Genomic DNA, 19,288 nt, shown 5'->3' with positions numbered 1-19,288 from the left:
AGGTTATGTTGAGGGTTAGGGTTGAAAATTTTTTTATGAATTTTCATTCACAACTTAAATTTTCATTCGTTTTATATATAACATTGTTCTTGAGTAGCCCGAGTGAACACATATATTATATTAGTAGCAGCATTTTGATTGGATATTTTAGTTATAATTTCGATACAGTTCAGTTGTAACTTATTTGCACTTATGGATGAACTATTGAAAAACAAACCAACGTCCCATTGACTATATCGACATGGTACATTACTCCAGCTAGGAAAGCTAGAATGAAGTCAATTCCTTTATAGTTGATAGCTATATAAGGTATAAACAATTTATCCTCAACAGCCATAAAAGATCATCTGTATATGTACAGTATTAATACGAATTGAAACCTACTCTTACTGGAGTTTATTTGTACACATAAAAATTATTTACCCATGATAAAATATACCCCCATTGAAAACAGTTTGCAGTACACAAATATTTCACAAAACATAAGATTATCATACGAACGCTCACATGTACGAATAACAATTTCCAATCCTATATCATATAGTGGTGAAAAGTGCACATTTTGATATTGGAACATTTTTCATAAATTAAAAACGGCATCAATTTAGTCATTCATTAACGATATTAAGAAATTGCAAAATTTCTCCATTGGCTAAAGTACTGCTAAGTGACAAACTCTAGTTTAAAAACCTGTTTTTGACTATCAATGTAAATATCCACTAGCGAAGTCAGCTCGCTTTGTACTCCTGCAGTGCAAATATTTTTGTGTTCATTCACGGAAAAACAATAAATAGAAATAATTTTCTAAAGTAAAAAATCTGCATTGTAGGAGTAAAAATTTGGGCAGGCTTCCACACTGTACATGCCTGTACAGCCGTTATCCACCACTATCCCTAACTACCACTACCTAATAATTTATACATATAAAATGTTCTATTTTCAAACACCTTCTTAAAATATAAACTAAATTCCTCGCCACCTGATTTAATTGCATGACAGAAGCGGGAAACATCACTATGTACCAGACCCCTGTCGGCAACTCCACCCTCTATAACATGACCGTTATTATAATCTAAGATATCTTTAATCTTACAACCTAACTTTTGTCGAGAATAACAAATACTATTTTCTAAGATCACATAGTCAGTCCCATGCTTTCGCAGCAAATGATAGACGTCTTTCGGCGTTCGCTTGGCATAAATTTGATAGATCTGGACGGAGAAACAAAAATTTTAAAAATAAGTGGCGTCGTGAATGACGACAGCCAAAACGGTTTAAATTTTTAAACATCAAAATATAATGAAATAGAAGAGTAAAAGTTCTACTAGAAATTAATCTGTTTTTATGAATATTAGTCGCTCGTGTAAATGAACTATGGAAAGTTCTCCGAAGAGTTTATCAAAACCAGTTTTGTTTAAAGTAGTTTTATGATACAGAATAACAGTTCATCTTTAGTTCAACGTTCAAGACCTGTGTACCTGATGATGAATTTGTTATAGTTTTAAAACATAACTTTCGACCTCTTTTTCCGCTTGTAAATTTGTAATTAATTTGTTGTTAGTCATCCGCTGACCACATAATATCGTCAGTGAAGGTCAACCGCTTGACAACACTCCCAAGGTGCAGGGGGTGGTGGAGTTAAAGTAAATTTCCTTTAATCCGGTCACCTCCTGCACTCAGGCAGTTAAAAGCTACAGCACAACAAAGGGGTTAGTATGTAAACATCAATGGATTTCAAACTTTGAGCTTAAAAACTACTTTTCGAAGTATTATAATAACTTCATCATCTGAAATTATCGGTTCTAAACGGCCCTTGTATTTTCGTTGCTTTCTCATCTTTAAAATTGTAGTTCACAGTCACTTGTTATAATTTACCCACAATTTACTGTGATTTCAGTACGTGCTTTATAATTTGAACATTAAAACGATAGCATTGAATACTCCTAACATCACATAGATCGTGTTCTCATCGCTTTTTTAAAGATTCGAAATGAAGTGAAAAATACAACTGAAAAATACAATTCATGAAAAACCACGAACAGAAATTTGAATTTCAAAACACAATATCATACTTTAATAATGGTAATCTGTTTCTCTTTAGAATCAAACCATGACAAATGACATTGTTTCTGTGGTATTTTGAAGTTCAAATACCTATTGGTTAACACCCTTGCATCTTCAATCTCCAAGCACAAACTTTTCAGATCGAAATTACAAAAACTTTCACTTACCTCCTTTGTTCGTAGTCTCAATAATTTATTTTCATAATGTGGATGATTTGTTATTGGTCTGTCTGTACACAATTTTACTGCAGCCATAAGTTGCATACTTCCACTGAAAGATCTCCCTTTTCCCGTTTTCTCACTGAAATGTGAAATAGTGATTAAGCCCCCAGCAGATGTAGGTATTTTGAAATAAAAACATTTGAGGTACATTCGATGTTTGAACAAAAATATATGTTCCTGAAAATAAACTTCCAGGAAAAATAATGGTTGGTAAAAGGCTATGTTTTGTAACTTTTTGTTTGCAACTTCGGCTAGGGTACAGTTTAGCGGACACCGGTGGCCATATTTCGATGACCATGAAGATTGTGGGCACATACAGCAGTAAATAGCGGGAAAATGCTAATCAATAACTTCACAGCTAAACGCCGTATCATTCTTTAACGAGTGAAAAAACGTTATACAAGTTATCTTTACGGTTAAATTATGGGTTAAGGTTATGTTGAGGGTTAGGGTTGAAAAAATTTTTATGAATTTTCTTACAGTTACTAAATCGACATTATCAGATTACTTACTTGATAAATCTCATTAAATCCACTGTGTCCGGGTCGTAAAACTCTTTCAAATCTTTTAATTCGTTCAACGCTCCTTCCATTCTCTATAGAGTAATCACATACATCACATTAAACTCGATGCCGGATTTAAGGTGCGTGGAGGTCTGGTTGTTTGCCTTGTCAGGGTATGTACGTCAATTGGAGGTGGGGCACTATATTCATATATTCAGCTATACTTGGCTATTATCTTTTGAAAACAATTTCAGTTTCAAAAGAAACCAGCCTGGCATTGGAGAATATATAAATATGGTCCTCTCTATTAACGTTCGATAACCCTGTGAACATACTTAACATGATTTAAGACTTTTAACGAGTATACTAATAAATATCAATGAATACTGCATACACTAGAGTTTATTATAAAATAGCCCATTAAAAACCTGGGCTCTGATTGGTTGAATTCTCCTCAAATTCATGGTTTGCCGGATTTCATTTGACAGATAACGGAAATGTCTTATTTTCTACAGTTCTACTTAAGAATTTATATTTCGAGTTTGTGGCGTGTGTTTGGCAGTGAATGGGAAAAATTCTACGTTTCAAGGGAAGGTGGGAAACATGTCAGGGGAAAAGCGATCTTAGGAAACGTGCCCACCTCCCCGCGCCTCCCCTTAAAATCTCGCCTTGATTAAAATATAAAATAACTTCAGCAGAAACTGTTAATATTTAAGATCACATTGTACCTGATACAACACCAAAACAATCAAAATTATCGGAACCAAGGAACTTCCAATTTTAGCCTGTGAAAAAGAGCAAATTTACGATGATCCCTTGATAAAGATACTTGGTCACATATAACTTTAAATGAGTATCTTCTGAGACAGTCTCATCTCATCGTAAAACAATGACGACAAATCACTATTAGTTCAAAAATAAAACGAACATCTAGCAGTAAAAAATTATGTCTCTTACAATGTATCTCCATGGATCTTTTTAATGTATCTTTAATTTCAAAATGTATGCTAATGTATGTTAAAGTTCTTACACAATGTATGCTGATGTATGTTAATGTATTTTACACAATGTATGCTGATGTATGTTAATGTATCTTACACAATGTATGCTGATGTATGTTTAATGTAAAAAATTATGTCTCTTACAATGTATCTCCATGGATCTTTTTAATGCATCTTTAATCTTAAAATGTATGCTAATGTATGTTAAAGTTCTTACACTATGTATGCTGAAGAATGTTAATGTATCTTACACAATGATGCTGATGTATGTTAATGCTCTTGCATAATGCATGTTAATGTCTGAATGTATCTAAATGAGTTGTATAAATTATCATAGTGTATTTCAAAATTGCTTTTAGTTGTATCTTTATGGATCGTTTAACGATCTAGTGTTTAACATGTACCTTGATGTATATACCTTAAAGTTGCTCATAAAATGCACAACCGAGTTGTGATTTGAGTTTCTGTAATTCATTTCACATTAAAGTAAATGGTTCGAACCCGGGAGTATCGCTACATTTTTGTAAATGTAGATCGTCCAGGTTGGTATAGTCCTGAGAAGGACTGTTTTTGTTGTTGTTGACTGACGTTTCGACAACCTTAGCGGTAGTCATCGTCAGAGTCAAAAGTCAGATTCAAATTCATATTGACTCGGAAGATGACTACCGCTAAGGTTGTCGAAACGTCAGTCAACAACAACAAAAACAGTCCTTGTCAGGACTTTACCAACCTGGACGATCTACATTTACAAACATGTCATTTCATATTATTTAATATAATCTCGTACCTTTGCACATGTCAGGTAAATTTTCGACAAAAGAAAGCTCCACAAATCCTGTGAACAAATTATTCCTGCGGCGACAACGCAAATATGTGGCATCCATAAAAACTTAAATCTCAACGTAGTTACGGCCATAAAGGTAAAGAAGAATGTTTGTACAAGATGATAAACGACTTCAGGACGTCTTTTCAACGAAGTATGAACATTTTTCCCCCATGAAATAAAATCATTACCACTAAAAAAGAAATGTAGCATGTTTTGAGAAAAATTATCGGTGTAACCCTTTGAGAAAAATTATCGGTGTAACCCTCACTATAACCCTTTCTACCCCTACAAGTACAGTCTATATGTTTTATATATTACCAGCATTAATATATGTTTTATATATTACCAGCATTAAGTACAGTCTATATGTTTTATATATTACCAGCGTTTTATATATTACCGGCAGTCGATATGAACAAGGTGATAACTAGTGATATACGGACATCGATATCTGCGTACCGGCTCCAAAACAGAATAACGACATTGGTATTTTTCGTCCTCATTGCTCATAATACCGACATTTAAACATTGCATCGAAATAGAAATACAATTGAAATGAATCATAGTTTAACAATACTAAATATATATTACCTTAACAATTTTTCTTAAATTAATATTACTTTAAACTTTTTAGTTCCACATGATATCAACTTCCATTGACAATTGGGTTGTGTTGTGAAAGATTGCTGCAGTGTAAATAACCGCTTTGAATTTTATATTTTTTTATGAAATGAACAGTCAATGGTGAGCACAAATTGGCATACTTTATGATGCTTAAGTTTCGTAAAATGGCGTAAAATATCGGTATCGGCACAATATCGGCATTTTAATATCTGCTAATTGGTATATCGCTAAATATGTATATTGGTGCATCACTAGTGATAACACTTTAACATTTCTCAGAACCCAAGAATACCAGCCATGGACAATACCAACAAGTCATTATGTACTGTCAAAGCTCCAGGTACTGAAACATAAATTCCCTCTTTGTTTTACAAATCAATGTTTCAAATTTCAAATGATCAACGATAAATTTCAAATGTTAAAATCATGACCATGTTTTAATCAAGTAAAACTTGTCAGAATGTAACAAAAATACAGGCATACCTCCATTCTTCAAGAACACCAACAGCCAGTAATATAAAACCAAAGACCACAGCAAATACATAACAAGGAAAGACCACACCCTCAGTCAAACGCCAGTATGTGTCTACAGGTAGCATACGAAATGACATCTCACATAGGTACAGCATAGCATCAAAATCTCTACACAATGGAGAAAAAACCAGTTGTACAAGGAACAGATCCTATATGATATATACAAGGTTAGCTGGATACGGTTTTTCAGCATTCAAGCCAAGATTATGTATTTCTAAACTTAAACACAAAGATAGATTTACTATGGATGCTGAAGGAAAAGAAAAGGCTTTTCCCCATGGTAACACATATTTACGATGGATGCTGGAGGAGGGGGCTGTAACTCCTTTCTCCATGGTAACACACATTTACTACGTATGTATGTATGCATGCTGGAGGAGAGGGTTGTCCTCTCCTATCCATGGTAACACACATTTACTACGTATGTATGTATGCTGGAGGAGAGGGTTGTCCTCTCCTATCCATAGTAACACACTAAGTAGTCACAGAAATCTAAGAAAAACTGACCAAATAAGTCCAACCCAAACTAAAGCACTTTCTCCTCTTTACATCTTCCTCAAAGATACAATCACTGGTCCATATGTAGGTTCAATCTTATAGTTCAATAAAAAAACACATTACCACGTACCTTGCTTCATCAAAGCCAAATTTCGCTCGTAAAAACTTGAATATGTGTTCGTCAGAGCTGGCTTTTACGAACAACTAAAATATAATATAATGAAAAGCGTAAACAATTTGCACTTTGTGATGGTCATTAATTAACTAAGTAGCTACTCGCAATGTTAATAGAGGGTTCATGCCATTATGTACGTATACATATGTCCAACCTTATACTCGTGTGTCATGGTTTGTCTTCATGCACTATATTACAAACATGTCCAACCTTATACTCGTGTGTCATGGTTTATCTTCATGTACTATATTACAAACATGTCCAACCTTATACTCGTATGTCATGGTTTATCCTCATGCACTATATTACAAACATGTCCAACCTTTTACTCGTGTGTCATGGTTTATCTTCATGTACTATATTACAAACATGTCCAACCTTACACTCGTGTGTCATGGTTTATCTTCATGTACTATATTACAAACATGTCAAACCTTATACTCGTGTGTCATGGTTTATCCTCGTGTACTATGTTACAAACACGTCCAAACATATCCTCATATATCTCGCGTTATCCCCTTTCATCATAAACATACCTTGACACAAATATTCAAAACAACAGTCAACGTCAAGACGCCAAATACACGAGCCACAACTTTCATCAGATTTTTCAAAATTCCATCACATTTGTCAATCTGAAGAAAAAAAATGGGAGATAATTCCAGGCTTTATTGTATGCCATAACACGACTCCCTAGCCTTTGACAAAGTTGTGTAGAAGTAAGGATTATAACAAAAAAATATGATAAAATTGATGTCGTACAGAACAAAAAATTTAATTTGAAATTAGCAATCTTGGAAACCAACGCATGGACCAAAACAATACATATCCTTCTTTCTCGTTGATTCATTCACCACATTCCACTCTTCTTTGTATTTATATTACCATACACCACTACATCATTCTGTTTATCTTATGACGTAATTCTTCTTTATTACATATTACCATACACCACTACATCATTCTGTTTATCTTATGACGTAATTCTTCCTTATTACATATTACCATACACCACTACATCATTCTGTTTATCTTATGACGTAATTCTTCCTTATTACATATTACCATACACCACTACATCATTCTGTTTATCTTATGACGTAATTCTTCCTTATTACATATAACCATACACCACTACAACATTCAGTTTATCTTATAATCAACTCACTCCATTAGTTATTTTACACAAACCCTAAAATCTCTTATAACCCTAAAAATACACCAATGTCTTTAACACATACCTTGCTAACTTTAGAAATAACCAATAAGGATGAAAATGAAAAGCTTAAAGCCAATGATCTAATGATCATATCATTCATGAACTGGAGAACGAAGACCAACAACAAGGAACCAATAATTATAAAGAACATATTTTTTATCTAAAATGAAAATATTCACAGCACCATAGAATTTGAATATGGAAAATGTGATATGTATTTCTCAGAGTAAGCTATTCGGGTGACAGGAGGGAGGGGACGGGAGGGAAGGGAGGGAGGGGAGGGAAGGGAAGGGAGGGAGGGTGAAATCAATGCTGATAATAGGAGTATACAAGAATATACCAAAACATAATTATGAATAGCACATTTTCCCTTTTGACTTGGTAATGAAGTAACCAACCTTCCTACCAGGTGTTTTAATGAAGCATTCACCGTCAAGTCAATGTACTTAAATAAACACAATTCACCCTCAACACAATGTACTCCAATAAACACAATTCACCCTCAAGACAATGTACTTAAATAAACACAATTCACCTAGCAGATCATTATATGTCACATATTGAATAAATTCTCTCTCTGCTTGTGAAGTTTTGGTAAATTACGATAAAACATACCTTATGAGATGGTACAAAACCAAGACAAAATACACCAAAAATAGCCATGCCTTGCAACAAAAGAATGAACTGTGCAAACTGCCATACTAATGTGAACAGAAATGTAAAAATAGCCAACAGCAACAAACAGAGAATCTAAATCAATGAAATAAGTTTAAAATCGTGGCCAGAGATTTGCCAGGAGGAAAGCGCATTTTCATGAGACAACATAATAGCCCAACATAAGACTTTTAAAAAAGCCATGGCAACAATAAATTAGAAATAAAGATGAAAGGTTTTTTAAGAATGGCATTTCATCTTTAACTTAAGACATCTTCACATGAAATGATAAAAATTTCACAAGGCTTTAAATATAAGCATATATTTACAGGATGTAAATAGGTAATTTATTATCTATTATGTAATTTAAGACCCTGTACATATATGCTTATATTTAAAGCCTTGTGTGTATTCTTATCATCGAAACGTCATTATTAAAAAACCTTTTATCTTTATTTCTAATTCATTGTCTCAATGGCTTTTTTAAAAGTCTTATGTTGGGCTATCATGTTTAAAATGGAAATATTTTTTGCATAAAAATTTCTTAGCAAACCTGCTTTCCACGACTTATGTCTTGTTTGAAATAAGCTGTTGTGATGGCTATTTGAACATAGAGAAAAGGAAACCCAAAACTCTCTCGCAAAGGAATTGTGAAGGACAATCTGGTCATATCAGCTCTAAAATATATGAGAAATACATGCACTACAGGCAAAGGCAGTGTGGGAATTAACGGTGTGCAATGTGCAATTTGCACATCGTTTTAGCTAAAATGAACACAATTGCACATCACTTTTTCAAACGATATGCAAAAAACTTCTTTATTGATTACCACCAAATAAATTGAAAAAAGTTTTCAAGCTTAGTTTTTACTGATCTTTCCTTTATAAACGAGTGCGCTGCACGACATTAAAATCCATGTTGACACAATGTCATCAAATTCAAACACGTTGTCTTTTTGGTACTGGGAAGTCTGTCAAGAGACCACATACATGGTGCTTATATGCTTGTAACAATAAGGATGTAATACATTATTTATGTCAAATTTTGCATTTGCGTTGTTTTGTAAACCGTTACGTACTGTTTTTGGCATCATAGCTATTTTGAATATTTTCAGTCAAATTTGGCAAGAAACATTAAGCCAAACTGGCAACCTTGATCAGCCATACTTTTTGCTTTTACTTATTGTTTGTAATATGACATAAATATGATGTTTTTATCGTAAGTAAACATCAAGGATGTTACTGTTAATAATCAGAAGGCAAAAGTATAATCGGTGTTTCTCTTTTCACTTTTGTCTTTCTTGCCATCTTGTCGAAAGGCTATCAGCAAAGTTAATACAGTAAAAAAATGGATGGAAACATTAAATGCTGACTCGCTTGATTACTGGGATGATGGCCAAGTGGTTAATTTATTGCGCTGTAAACTTTGCACAAAAAAGAGGAGAGAATAACATGCACAAAAAATTTCTCTCATACATTTGTAACTGGATCAGCGGTTGTAACGAAAAACATTGTCGTAAATCATATGAATTTGTGCACGTTTAAAAATATTAATTTAGCAATTAGCGCTGTATAATAATTAACGTAATATCGATTTGATTATGCTTCTAAAGAAACACTTTTGTCAAAAAAAATTGCACATCGTTTTTTCTCAACTAATTCGCACATCGCAAAGGAATTGTGAAGGACAATCAGGTCATATCAGCTCAAAAATATAGGGAAAATAGAGGCACTACAGTCAAAGGAATTGCAAGGAATGGTCTAGTGATATTACCTTCAAAAGATGGCAAAAATGATGAACTTGTCAAGTATAGTCTTAAACATAAAAAGAAAAAGAAAGCTTCCTTCCCACAACCACAATATTTGTCACTTACAATTGTGAGTGAAATTTTACATCTTCAAAATTGCCCAAACCAAAAACCTACTCTCACACATCTTTTCGTTAAATAATTAAATTTCACTTGTTCTTTAAAGAGAGATATGGTACTGCATTGCAACCATCAGTGCTTGAACTTCACAGTACATATGTAGTGTTTACTCTCAGATCTAGCACTCTAACCCCTGAACTTGACTGGTGGTAAAGGCATAACGTAATCATTTGTGACCATCACTTAATCAACTTTAATCTCACATTGACTTGCTTAAATTAGAGCTTGCATTTATTTCGAATGTCCATTGCGGACAAAATCACCCACAAAAAGGATTAAATTGCAATCCATTAGAAAAATCTTAATTTTTCTAAGACATTACCAGATACTTATAAATAAGTCTACGCTGTTTTGATGTAACAAAGTAATCTATAAACATTGTGCAACATGACATGAACAACAGACCAAAACAGGTAACACTGTTTGCAATCATTGCAGGATGCTGAATTTACTATTCCTTAGATACAGTAGGATGTACGTAAGACAACCATGAATGTAAGACAGCCAGAATATAACATGATGTATTGAACTCACTTGTTAAATATGAAAAACACATTGGCCAAAATACCAGCTATCCATGATCCACTTAGCAGCCATGCTGCAGCAAACAATGAAACCATATACATTCCATGAAGGCCAAACACAGTATTGATGTAGAAATACACATACTCTATTCTTTCCTGAACACAATGAGGCAAAAATTTAGTAAACAAATGTAAGGCGTGTGTGCTAATACACAAGACAAATGAAGACATGTATGACATAAACATAAGACAAATGAAGACATGTATGACATAAACATAAGACAAATGAAGACATGTATGACATAAACATAAGACAAATGAAGACATGTATGACATAAACATAAGACAAATGAAGACATGTATGACATAAACATAAGACAAATGAAGACATGTATAACATAAACATAAGACAAATGAAGACATGTATGACATAAACATAAGACAAATGAAGACATGTATGACATAAACATAAGACAAATGAAGACATGTATGACATAAACATAAGACAAATGAAGACATGTATGACATAAACATAAGACAAATGAAGACATGTATGACATAAACATAAGACAAATGAAGACATGTATGACATAAACATAAGACAAATGAAGACATGTATGACATAAACATAAGACAAATGAAGACATGTATGACATAAACATAAGACAAATGAAGACATGTATGACATAAACATAAGACAAATGAAGACATGTATGACATAAACATAAGACAAATGAAGACATGTATGACATAAACATAAGACAAATGAAGACATGTATGACATAAACATAAGACAAATGAAGATGACATAAACATAAGACAAATGAAGACATGACATAAGACAAATGAAGACATGTATGACATAAACATAAGACAAATGAAGACATGTATGACATAAACATAAGACAAATGAAGACATGTATGACATAAACATAAGACAAATGAAGACATGTATGACATAAACATAAGACAAATGAAGACATGTATGACATAAACATAAGACAAATGAAGACATGTATGACATAAACATGAAACAAATGAAGACATGTACGACATAAACATAAGACAAATGAAGACATGTATGACATAAACATAACACAAATGAAGACATGTATGACATAAACATATGACAAATGAAGACATGTATGACATAAACATGAAACAAATGAAGACATATGACATAAACATAAGACAAATGAAGACATGTATGACATAAACATAACACAAATGAAGACATGTATGACATAAACATAACACAAATGAAGACATGTATGACATAAACATAAGACAAATGAAGACATGTATGACATAAACATAAGACAAATGAAGACATGTATGACATAAACATAACACAAATGAAGACATGTATGACATAAACATATGACAAATGAAGACATGTATGACATAAACATAAGACAAATGAAGACATGTATGACATAAACATAAGACAAATGAAGACATGTATGACATAAACATAACACAAATGAAGACATGTTTGACATAAACACAAGACAAATGAAGACATGTACGACATAAACATAAGACAAATGAAGACATGTATGACATAAACATAAGACAAATGAAGACATGTATGACATAAACATAAGACAAATGAAGACATGTATGACATAAACATAAGACAAATGAAGACATGTATGACATAAACATAAGACAAATGAAGACATGTATGACATAAACATAAGACAAATGAAAACATGTATGACATAAACATAAGACAAATGAAGACATGTATGACATAAACATAAGACAAATGAAGACATGTATGACATAAACATAAGACAAATGAAGACATGTATGACATAAACATAAGACAAATGAAGACATGTATGACATAAACATAAGAAATGTTGAAAAAAGTACCTTTAATGATGTCACCCTGTATATAATAGCCAATATAACTTCTTGATAAATGTTGAATCTCTCCAGGATATTGATTGTTCTTAAATGCTCTGTTTTATTATCAACCATTAGATCATGAACACCTAAAATCAAAAGTGACATACAGATAAAATATGATACCAAAGATGAGGGGGGGCAAAATAAATGTTATTGCCTAAAGTAGTTAAAACTATTAGATGTTGAAACAAATAAAAGTTTATCAATAAACTAGCCAACAAACCTTGTCGTAAGGTAGGTGACAAGACTAGCTGCTTGTAATATGAGAAATACAATCCAGATTCAGTTCTGAATGAGATTTCCCGTTCAAGTTGCTAAGATAATACACAAATTTCCCAAAATTAAAACATTGGAATTATGACATCATTTACCTATTTATGTACTACAGTCATGAAGTTTGAAAACATTACGTAGCTCCAAAAATTATTTTAATCATACATCATCCATGGGCGGATTTTCTGGGGGTGCACCATCTAAAACTGACTAGCACCTTCCAAAAATTGACATGCACCATGTATGACATGGTTTTTACAAGCTACATTTTAATGAGTAACAAGCACACAACCAGCATTGGTCCTTTTGTAGGGAGATTTGTAAAATCTGAGATAAAGGGAAGGCAAACTAGCTTTGTTTATATAAATCAGTTTATATGGTAAAGCTTTTCAAGAAGCAATTACAGAAGCAAGTCAGAACTTTAGTGATTGGTAAAGTATACTACTCTATGTAAACAGGGTTCACACACCATAAATTATGTTAAAACCATTAGAAACATGAATTTCTTAACTAGATATGACAAATGTTATTGTTTCAAAGAAAGCATAAGCATTTATAAATGAACAACTAATTTAACAAAGATATGTCAATGGCAGCATTTGAAAAATGGGGTCACTTCAATAAAAACAACTTTTCAAAGCTAGACTGTAGACATTGTTGCTCGGAAACACATGCACAACAAGACAAAGGACTATTAAATTGCAACTCATAAATAATCTCTTTATAAAGACTCACGCCAATGTTTGAGAACCACATATCATTTTCGTGCAACTCTTTCATGTACAATGCATAACGATATCCAATATAAAAAGACGCAGATACTCCCAATAAAATATTAAAGTATTGCGAAATAACGGAAGAGATCCTGGATTTTTCTTCCTCGTTGTTAACGCCATTACTCTCGACAGTCTTTGTCTTTTCATGTTTATGTTTAGGTTTAACGCCATGTTCCGTCTTACGCTGTTGCTTCCGTTGACGAATGTCCGGCATTTATACCAAAAGATCACCCAAATTAGGTCGCACTTTAAATTTTTACACACAAAATTCGGACGCTTAAGTTCCTTTAATCCTTCTCGTGGCTCGTGCTTCTTTGTGCTGGAGAACCTGTCGTGAAGTTGAAAACACAGTTCATTCCTTCCCCCCAGCAAATTTAACTTAAAATATATAATTATTTATCAAACTCCAAAACAAACGGGGGGTTTACACAAGCAAGATGTATTGTTGTCTTTGTATTTCACACGTGGGTTCACACGAAATTCAAGAAATTAAACCAGAAACTCGGAAATTAGCAGCAATTAACTAAAACTAAATTATTTTGAATGGTTTTGGAGAAACTGTATCTATTGTGCTAAATCTGAAACGTGAAATTGTGTCCGAAAATATGCAGGTCACGTCAACAATAAGCCAATAGCAATACCGCCAATACCTCTGGTAATACAGGTAATAAAAAGGCAATATGTGAAAGTACTTGCCAACAAATGTACATGCGAATAACAATGGTTAATAACGTAGTAAAGTAATGTATTTACACTTGAGAAAAACAGTGTAGTTTATAGAGCGTTTTCTCCCGACGTAATAGTGGCCATGTTGGTTAATCAAGCTCTGATATGTAACTTGGAGTACGGCTTGGAGCGGCGATATGGTTGCTCCTCCATGGTCCTGTTGATTTGATCCCAGTGGAATGAGCGAAAACGCTTTATCCTATTTCTAAACATTGGAAGGATGGACCCCCTATAAAGGCGCAAGCATGTTCAACAGGTTCAACATGTCACTTGAAAATTTCAGGTCCCTTCAACGCAACTGGTTCATATTCAGATGGGCAATACGACACAAACTAGCTGTTGCCACTTCAAAACTTTAAGAACATCAAATACTTGTGAGAGTTTTAAGGAACATTAAATACTATCCCTGGTGCCAAGTAAGGCACAAAATATAAACACCAGTGAGGTAGTTGGTATTTAAATTGAATATTATTTAAATATTATTTAACAGCTCAAAACCAAAGCATGTTCTGTGACTAAAGACGCCATCAAATCCATGTATGGAAGGAACAAACGCTGTAAATACTTATAAGCCAGACCTGCCAGAAAATAAACACGCAAATTATCATATAGCATCAACGCACTTTTGCACCACAGACGCAGAGAGAAGCGTCTTTCGTGCAGTTCACAGTGGTACATTGAATGTCTGAAAGCATTTTCTCTTTAAGCAACAAATTAATGAATAGACCCAAATAATGAGGTGCTAATTACTTTACTTGCGTTTAGATTTTATCGTTTGTTCATAATTTACCAAACGACTGGGGGTAAACAATAATCTCCGCAGACATAACACAGGGAAACGGCAATCTTAAATAGTCATTTGACCTTATCTACAGACATCCATTTAATAGTTTACAAGTATTTCATATTTTAAATGTGCGTATTTTATACATTCAATTTTCCTCGCCTTTTTTTATACATCTGCGTCGGTTTGGAATCCATTCACGGTCAAATTTCTTAATGCAATTTGATTGTTCTCAGAAATGTTTTCTTTTGGAAATTTCCGCTTAAAAAAGCTTTTCATAGTCACAATGATTTTATACGTCCATAACCAAAAGCTGCACAGTAAACCAGCAAATACGCTTGCAGAGATTTTCATCATAAGTACTGTCACATACGCTCCCGACTCGCCTTTCGCCCACTTATCGCGAGTATTATATTCGTAAAAATGGATTCCTATCATACAGGAGGCGGGAAGGCATATAATCCCAGCAAAAATGCCTATTCTAAAGAGTACAACATCGAATTTCTCAACCCCATGCAAGCGCTGTTTGTTTTGCTCAAATTTCATTCGATACACAGCAACGAAGCCGGCAAGCAAGAACAAAACTCCAGTAATTAAATAAGTAAACTGTGGTCCAAGGACAAAGCCAGTCAAAGCTAGTAAATCTTGATTGCCGACATAACACAAGCCGGTCAATTCATCTCCGTCCACCTTACGAAGAATTAGCACAACGGCAGCTTTTAAAGCGGGCAATACCCATGCGATGAGATGAAAAACGTTCGTGTAATTCTCGATGGCGTCGAAGCTCCATCTCATTCCCGCCGCGAGAAACCATGTGAGTGTTAAGATCACCCACCAAACGCATGCGGCCATGCCGAAGAAATACAGAAAGAGGAAGACGATAGCGCAACGAGGATTCCCCAATTTGTTCTTCGTCAATAGCAGCTCGGAGTTTTCGTCGAGAACACATGCTGTTTCACTATATCCGACGATCACACGCACAATATAACCGACACAATGTAGATTATAGCACATGGCGAGAATAACAATACAGCGCTCCGGATAACGATATTTCTTTCTGCCAAAAATAAAGGCAAGCAAAGCAATGCTCGTTGAGACGAAACAAACAATGGACCATACAGTCATCCATACTTCGGCATATTCCTGGTCGTCTTTCGTGAAAATTCGCGTGCTGTGGCAGCGAAGTGTCGAGCTTTTGCGAACATTATTACTGTGAACGTTCTTCAGAAATTTTGTACCTTCAGTTGCAGGTACATTTGTGGACGGATCAAAGGGACTAAAGTTGAATGTGGACCCTTCCATACACATCTCATCTCGGTTATTCCTCCAGTAAAACTGAGAACAATTCCATTCTTTCAACCAAGGAATGCCCAGCGACATCGCAGTTGGTTTACATCGCTTCGTGACATACGTACAAAGCGAACCACATGTTGTGATCAAACTGTTTGTCTGTTTTGAACACATCGGAGCGTACATAGAACAAAAGAAGAAACGGACAGGTTCGGCACAAGTTGAAGTCAATAGCATTGTGATATCCCTGAGACTTTGTTCAACTTGTATCTGATTTTTATGACCGAACATATTTGGAAGTCCTGTCACATTATAATCAATTGAGCGGCATTGTACAACGTCCATTGGTTGACATTTTGCGTGGAACTCTTCGCCGTTCTTAAAACCCAATACCAAGGGCAAAAGCACGAGAATAACAACAAAGCATGTTTGTATTTTTAGAAAAAGTTTACTCATGTTAACTTCGTGTGTACACTGACGATCAAGAGCATACCACGGGCTTGGAAACGTGCAAGCGACACTCTGAAAAGTTGGTTTACTTTTGAAAGAATGGCACAACAAGGAGAGCCTCCTATCTCGCCATGTCAAAACGCATAAATAAAAATCTCCCTGGCATTCACTGAATTTAAGACGATAAACTATGCGACATTTCTTGTCTTGGCTGGCAAGTGTTGCCTATTTTGTTTATGTCAGAAATACAAGAGGAGTTTGGCCAATCACAACGCTTCTTTCATATTAACAACTCCGCCTCACGTCCAATTTCAAAGTAGACGTATCAATTAGTCGCTTCGATAAGCAATCCCATTGGTTAATCTAGCTTCGCCCCCATTATGAACGAGATAAGACGGGGAAACTTAAAGGCATGCGTAAAATGTAAGAGTGCTCGAAGGGCAAAGGAAGGCCACTATCCAACCGTGATAGTTAATCTGGCAAACAAACCAAATCAAAACGGTTGTACTTTCGCAGGACTCATGTCGATTTTCACGGCGGTTCACCGCAGTAGTGCAAAAACGCGCGATGACAGATGACGTTTAATGGCTGGCAGTAAACTGATATGCGCCACTTCAATACAAAAATAAAGCATAATACCTCAAATTCCTTCCGTTGCAGACGCTGAAATCGCGACGAAACCCTATACAGGCAACTGCTGCAGAACGAAGCTTCAATCAATACATCACTTAACTTATGCTGCCAAAAACCCTCACGAGGATTCGAAGAAATTACAGACTAAATTGCTTCCATAATTGATAATTATACGTTAATTGCAACTTCCTCAAGAAATTAGAACATCGATTAACAATACCGTATACACTTTTCAGATTGGTCTAAGATTTAGTCCAATTCGTGCTAAAAAACATAAATTCTTTCCGCTTCGTCCTAACCGCATTGTATCTGAATACGCATCATAATTAAGATAAAAAAACTCTTAGCCCTTTGAACTTTGTTCGGTTAGATCAAAAACCAACACAAAAACAGCAAACCAAAACAGCTATAAACTAAAACCAAAATAATCATAAAATACCAAAAACAACAACCAGACAAACTCTAACATCCGTTCAAGGGATCGCCATTAATTATTCACGATTTTACAATGTTCAAAATCATCGCGTGAAACATTTTTGTGGAGACGATTAAGGAGAAAAGAGCACACTGGGTCGATTCACACTGACACATGGTACCATTACATCGAAATATATTGCCACAAATAATAATCATAAATTTCTAAAAGTACGTAACCAATGCTCACAGAACGACAAGCAAAAAACTTGAATTACTTCCACTGGGATTTGAACAGAAATATCCAGAAGTTTTATAAAAAGAATTGGAGAGACCAAAAGATGATGATTCACGATGGAGAACAATAAATTTTTCCAATTTTTGAAACAATTTTCGCTAAATTTACAACACTTTGATTGCTGTGTTTTACGAGCGTGTAATCTTTTTATTAATGATACCAGGTAAAATAACAAAAAAATTACTCCAGAGTGAACATATGCGCAATTTTCCTCCTTTGCAAAGGCCACAGACACATAGCAACGTGTTTTTTTCAAGGCGCAAGGATTAAAATCTCTTACCAGAGAGGAGACTTATGGGAACGAAGCACTTTATGGCTTTGACCCACTTTACCAACAATTTTTCTTAGGGAATAGCCTAAAGAACTCCGCAATTAGCAACAAAGTGCAAAATTTCATAGCAAGCTAACACTTTTACTTGTATCGGAAACAGCAATTTGAGCAGCTTTTTTGACCGCCGTTGCAGGTCACTAATTTTCACAACAACAATATTTTTTAGATAAAACAGCAACCATAATTTGAAGCGAAACAGCGAAATATTATAAAACAGATTTAATGATCCCTGTATTATCTAATTTTCATGCATAAGAACCTCAAATATTGCAGAAATAAGAATACAAAATTGTCAGTCTGGCCTTCTTGAGTTCAAATACCCGAGATTTGCGTTTTTATAATCGGTTTAGAAGATATTTCAGACGATATTTTAGCCTTTTGGCCTCTTTTACTCAATCTCGATGCTGATGGCTGTTTTCCACCCAATTTGTCTAACTTCCACAGCGTAAACAGTACTGATGCGTCTTTGCACCTGGTGTTGGTACCCATTTGTTTATTATTTTTCAGGACAAAAGTCTGAAACAAATATCAAAATACTTACATGATGGAAATTTCAGACAGGTTTCGGAATGTAAAACACTAAGCTGATTTGTCAACCAAAATTTTTTCTGGAAAAATAATACTTA

The 19,288-nt window shown here is 34.4% G+C and overlaps 2 protein-coding genes across 3 annotated transcripts; both read right to left on the bottom strand.

The window, feature by feature from the left end:
• Nucleotides 1-132: 132 nt before the first annotated feature.
• LOC124441494 (probable C-mannosyltransferase DPY19L3) lies at nt 133-14,052 on the bottom strand. Of its 2 annotated transcripts, XM_046991981.1 has the most exons (15): nt 13,696-14,052; nt 12,911-13,001; nt 12,652-12,773; nt 10,781-10,926; nt 8,873-8,996; nt 8,281-8,415; nt 7,688-7,825; nt 6,983-7,081; nt 6,402-6,475; nt 5,723-5,881; nt 4,577-4,805; nt 3,517-3,573; nt 2,798-2,880; nt 2,232-2,364; nt 133-1,211 (listed from the first exon to the last, which is right to left on the bottom strand). In XM_046991981.1, the coding sequence occupies exons 1-15, from the start codon at nt 13,948-13,950 to the stop codon at nt 894-896; spliced, it is 2,163 nt and encodes a 720-aa protein (XP_046847937.1). In that variant the 5' UTR covers nt 13,951-14,052; the 3' UTR covers nt 133-893. The 2 variants fall into 2 exon arrangements, with proteins under 2 accessions (XP_046847937.1, XP_046847938.1); XM_046991982.1 differs by lacking the exon at nt 12,911-13,001 and having other exon boundaries at nt 13,696-13,778.
• Nucleotides 14,053-14,441: 389 nt separating this feature from the next.
• On the bottom strand, nt 14,442-17,230 carry LOC124442534 (frizzled-4-like). Its single transcript, XM_046993035.1, has one exon. It carries the CDS (start codon nt 16,990-16,992, stop codon nt 15,415-15,417), a length of 1,578 nt encoding a protein of 525 aa, XP_046848991.1. The 5' UTR covers nt 16,993-17,230; the 3' UTR covers nt 14,442-15,414.
• Nucleotides 17,231-19,288: the final 2,058 nt, after the last annotated feature.

The sequence above is a fragment of the Xenia sp. Carnegie-2017 genome, unplaced genomic scaffold, assembly GCF_021976095.1.
Source record: "Xenia sp. Carnegie-2017 unplaced genomic scaffold, XeniaSp_v1 HiC_scaffold_20, whole genome shotgun sequence".
NCBI classification, from domain to species: domain Eukaryota; kingdom Metazoa; phylum Cnidaria; class Anthozoa; order Malacalcyonacea; family Xeniidae; genus Xenia; species Xenia sp. Carnegie-2017.
Note: the sequence above shows the minus strand (reverse complement) of the source record. Positions and strands in the feature narration are given on the sequence as shown.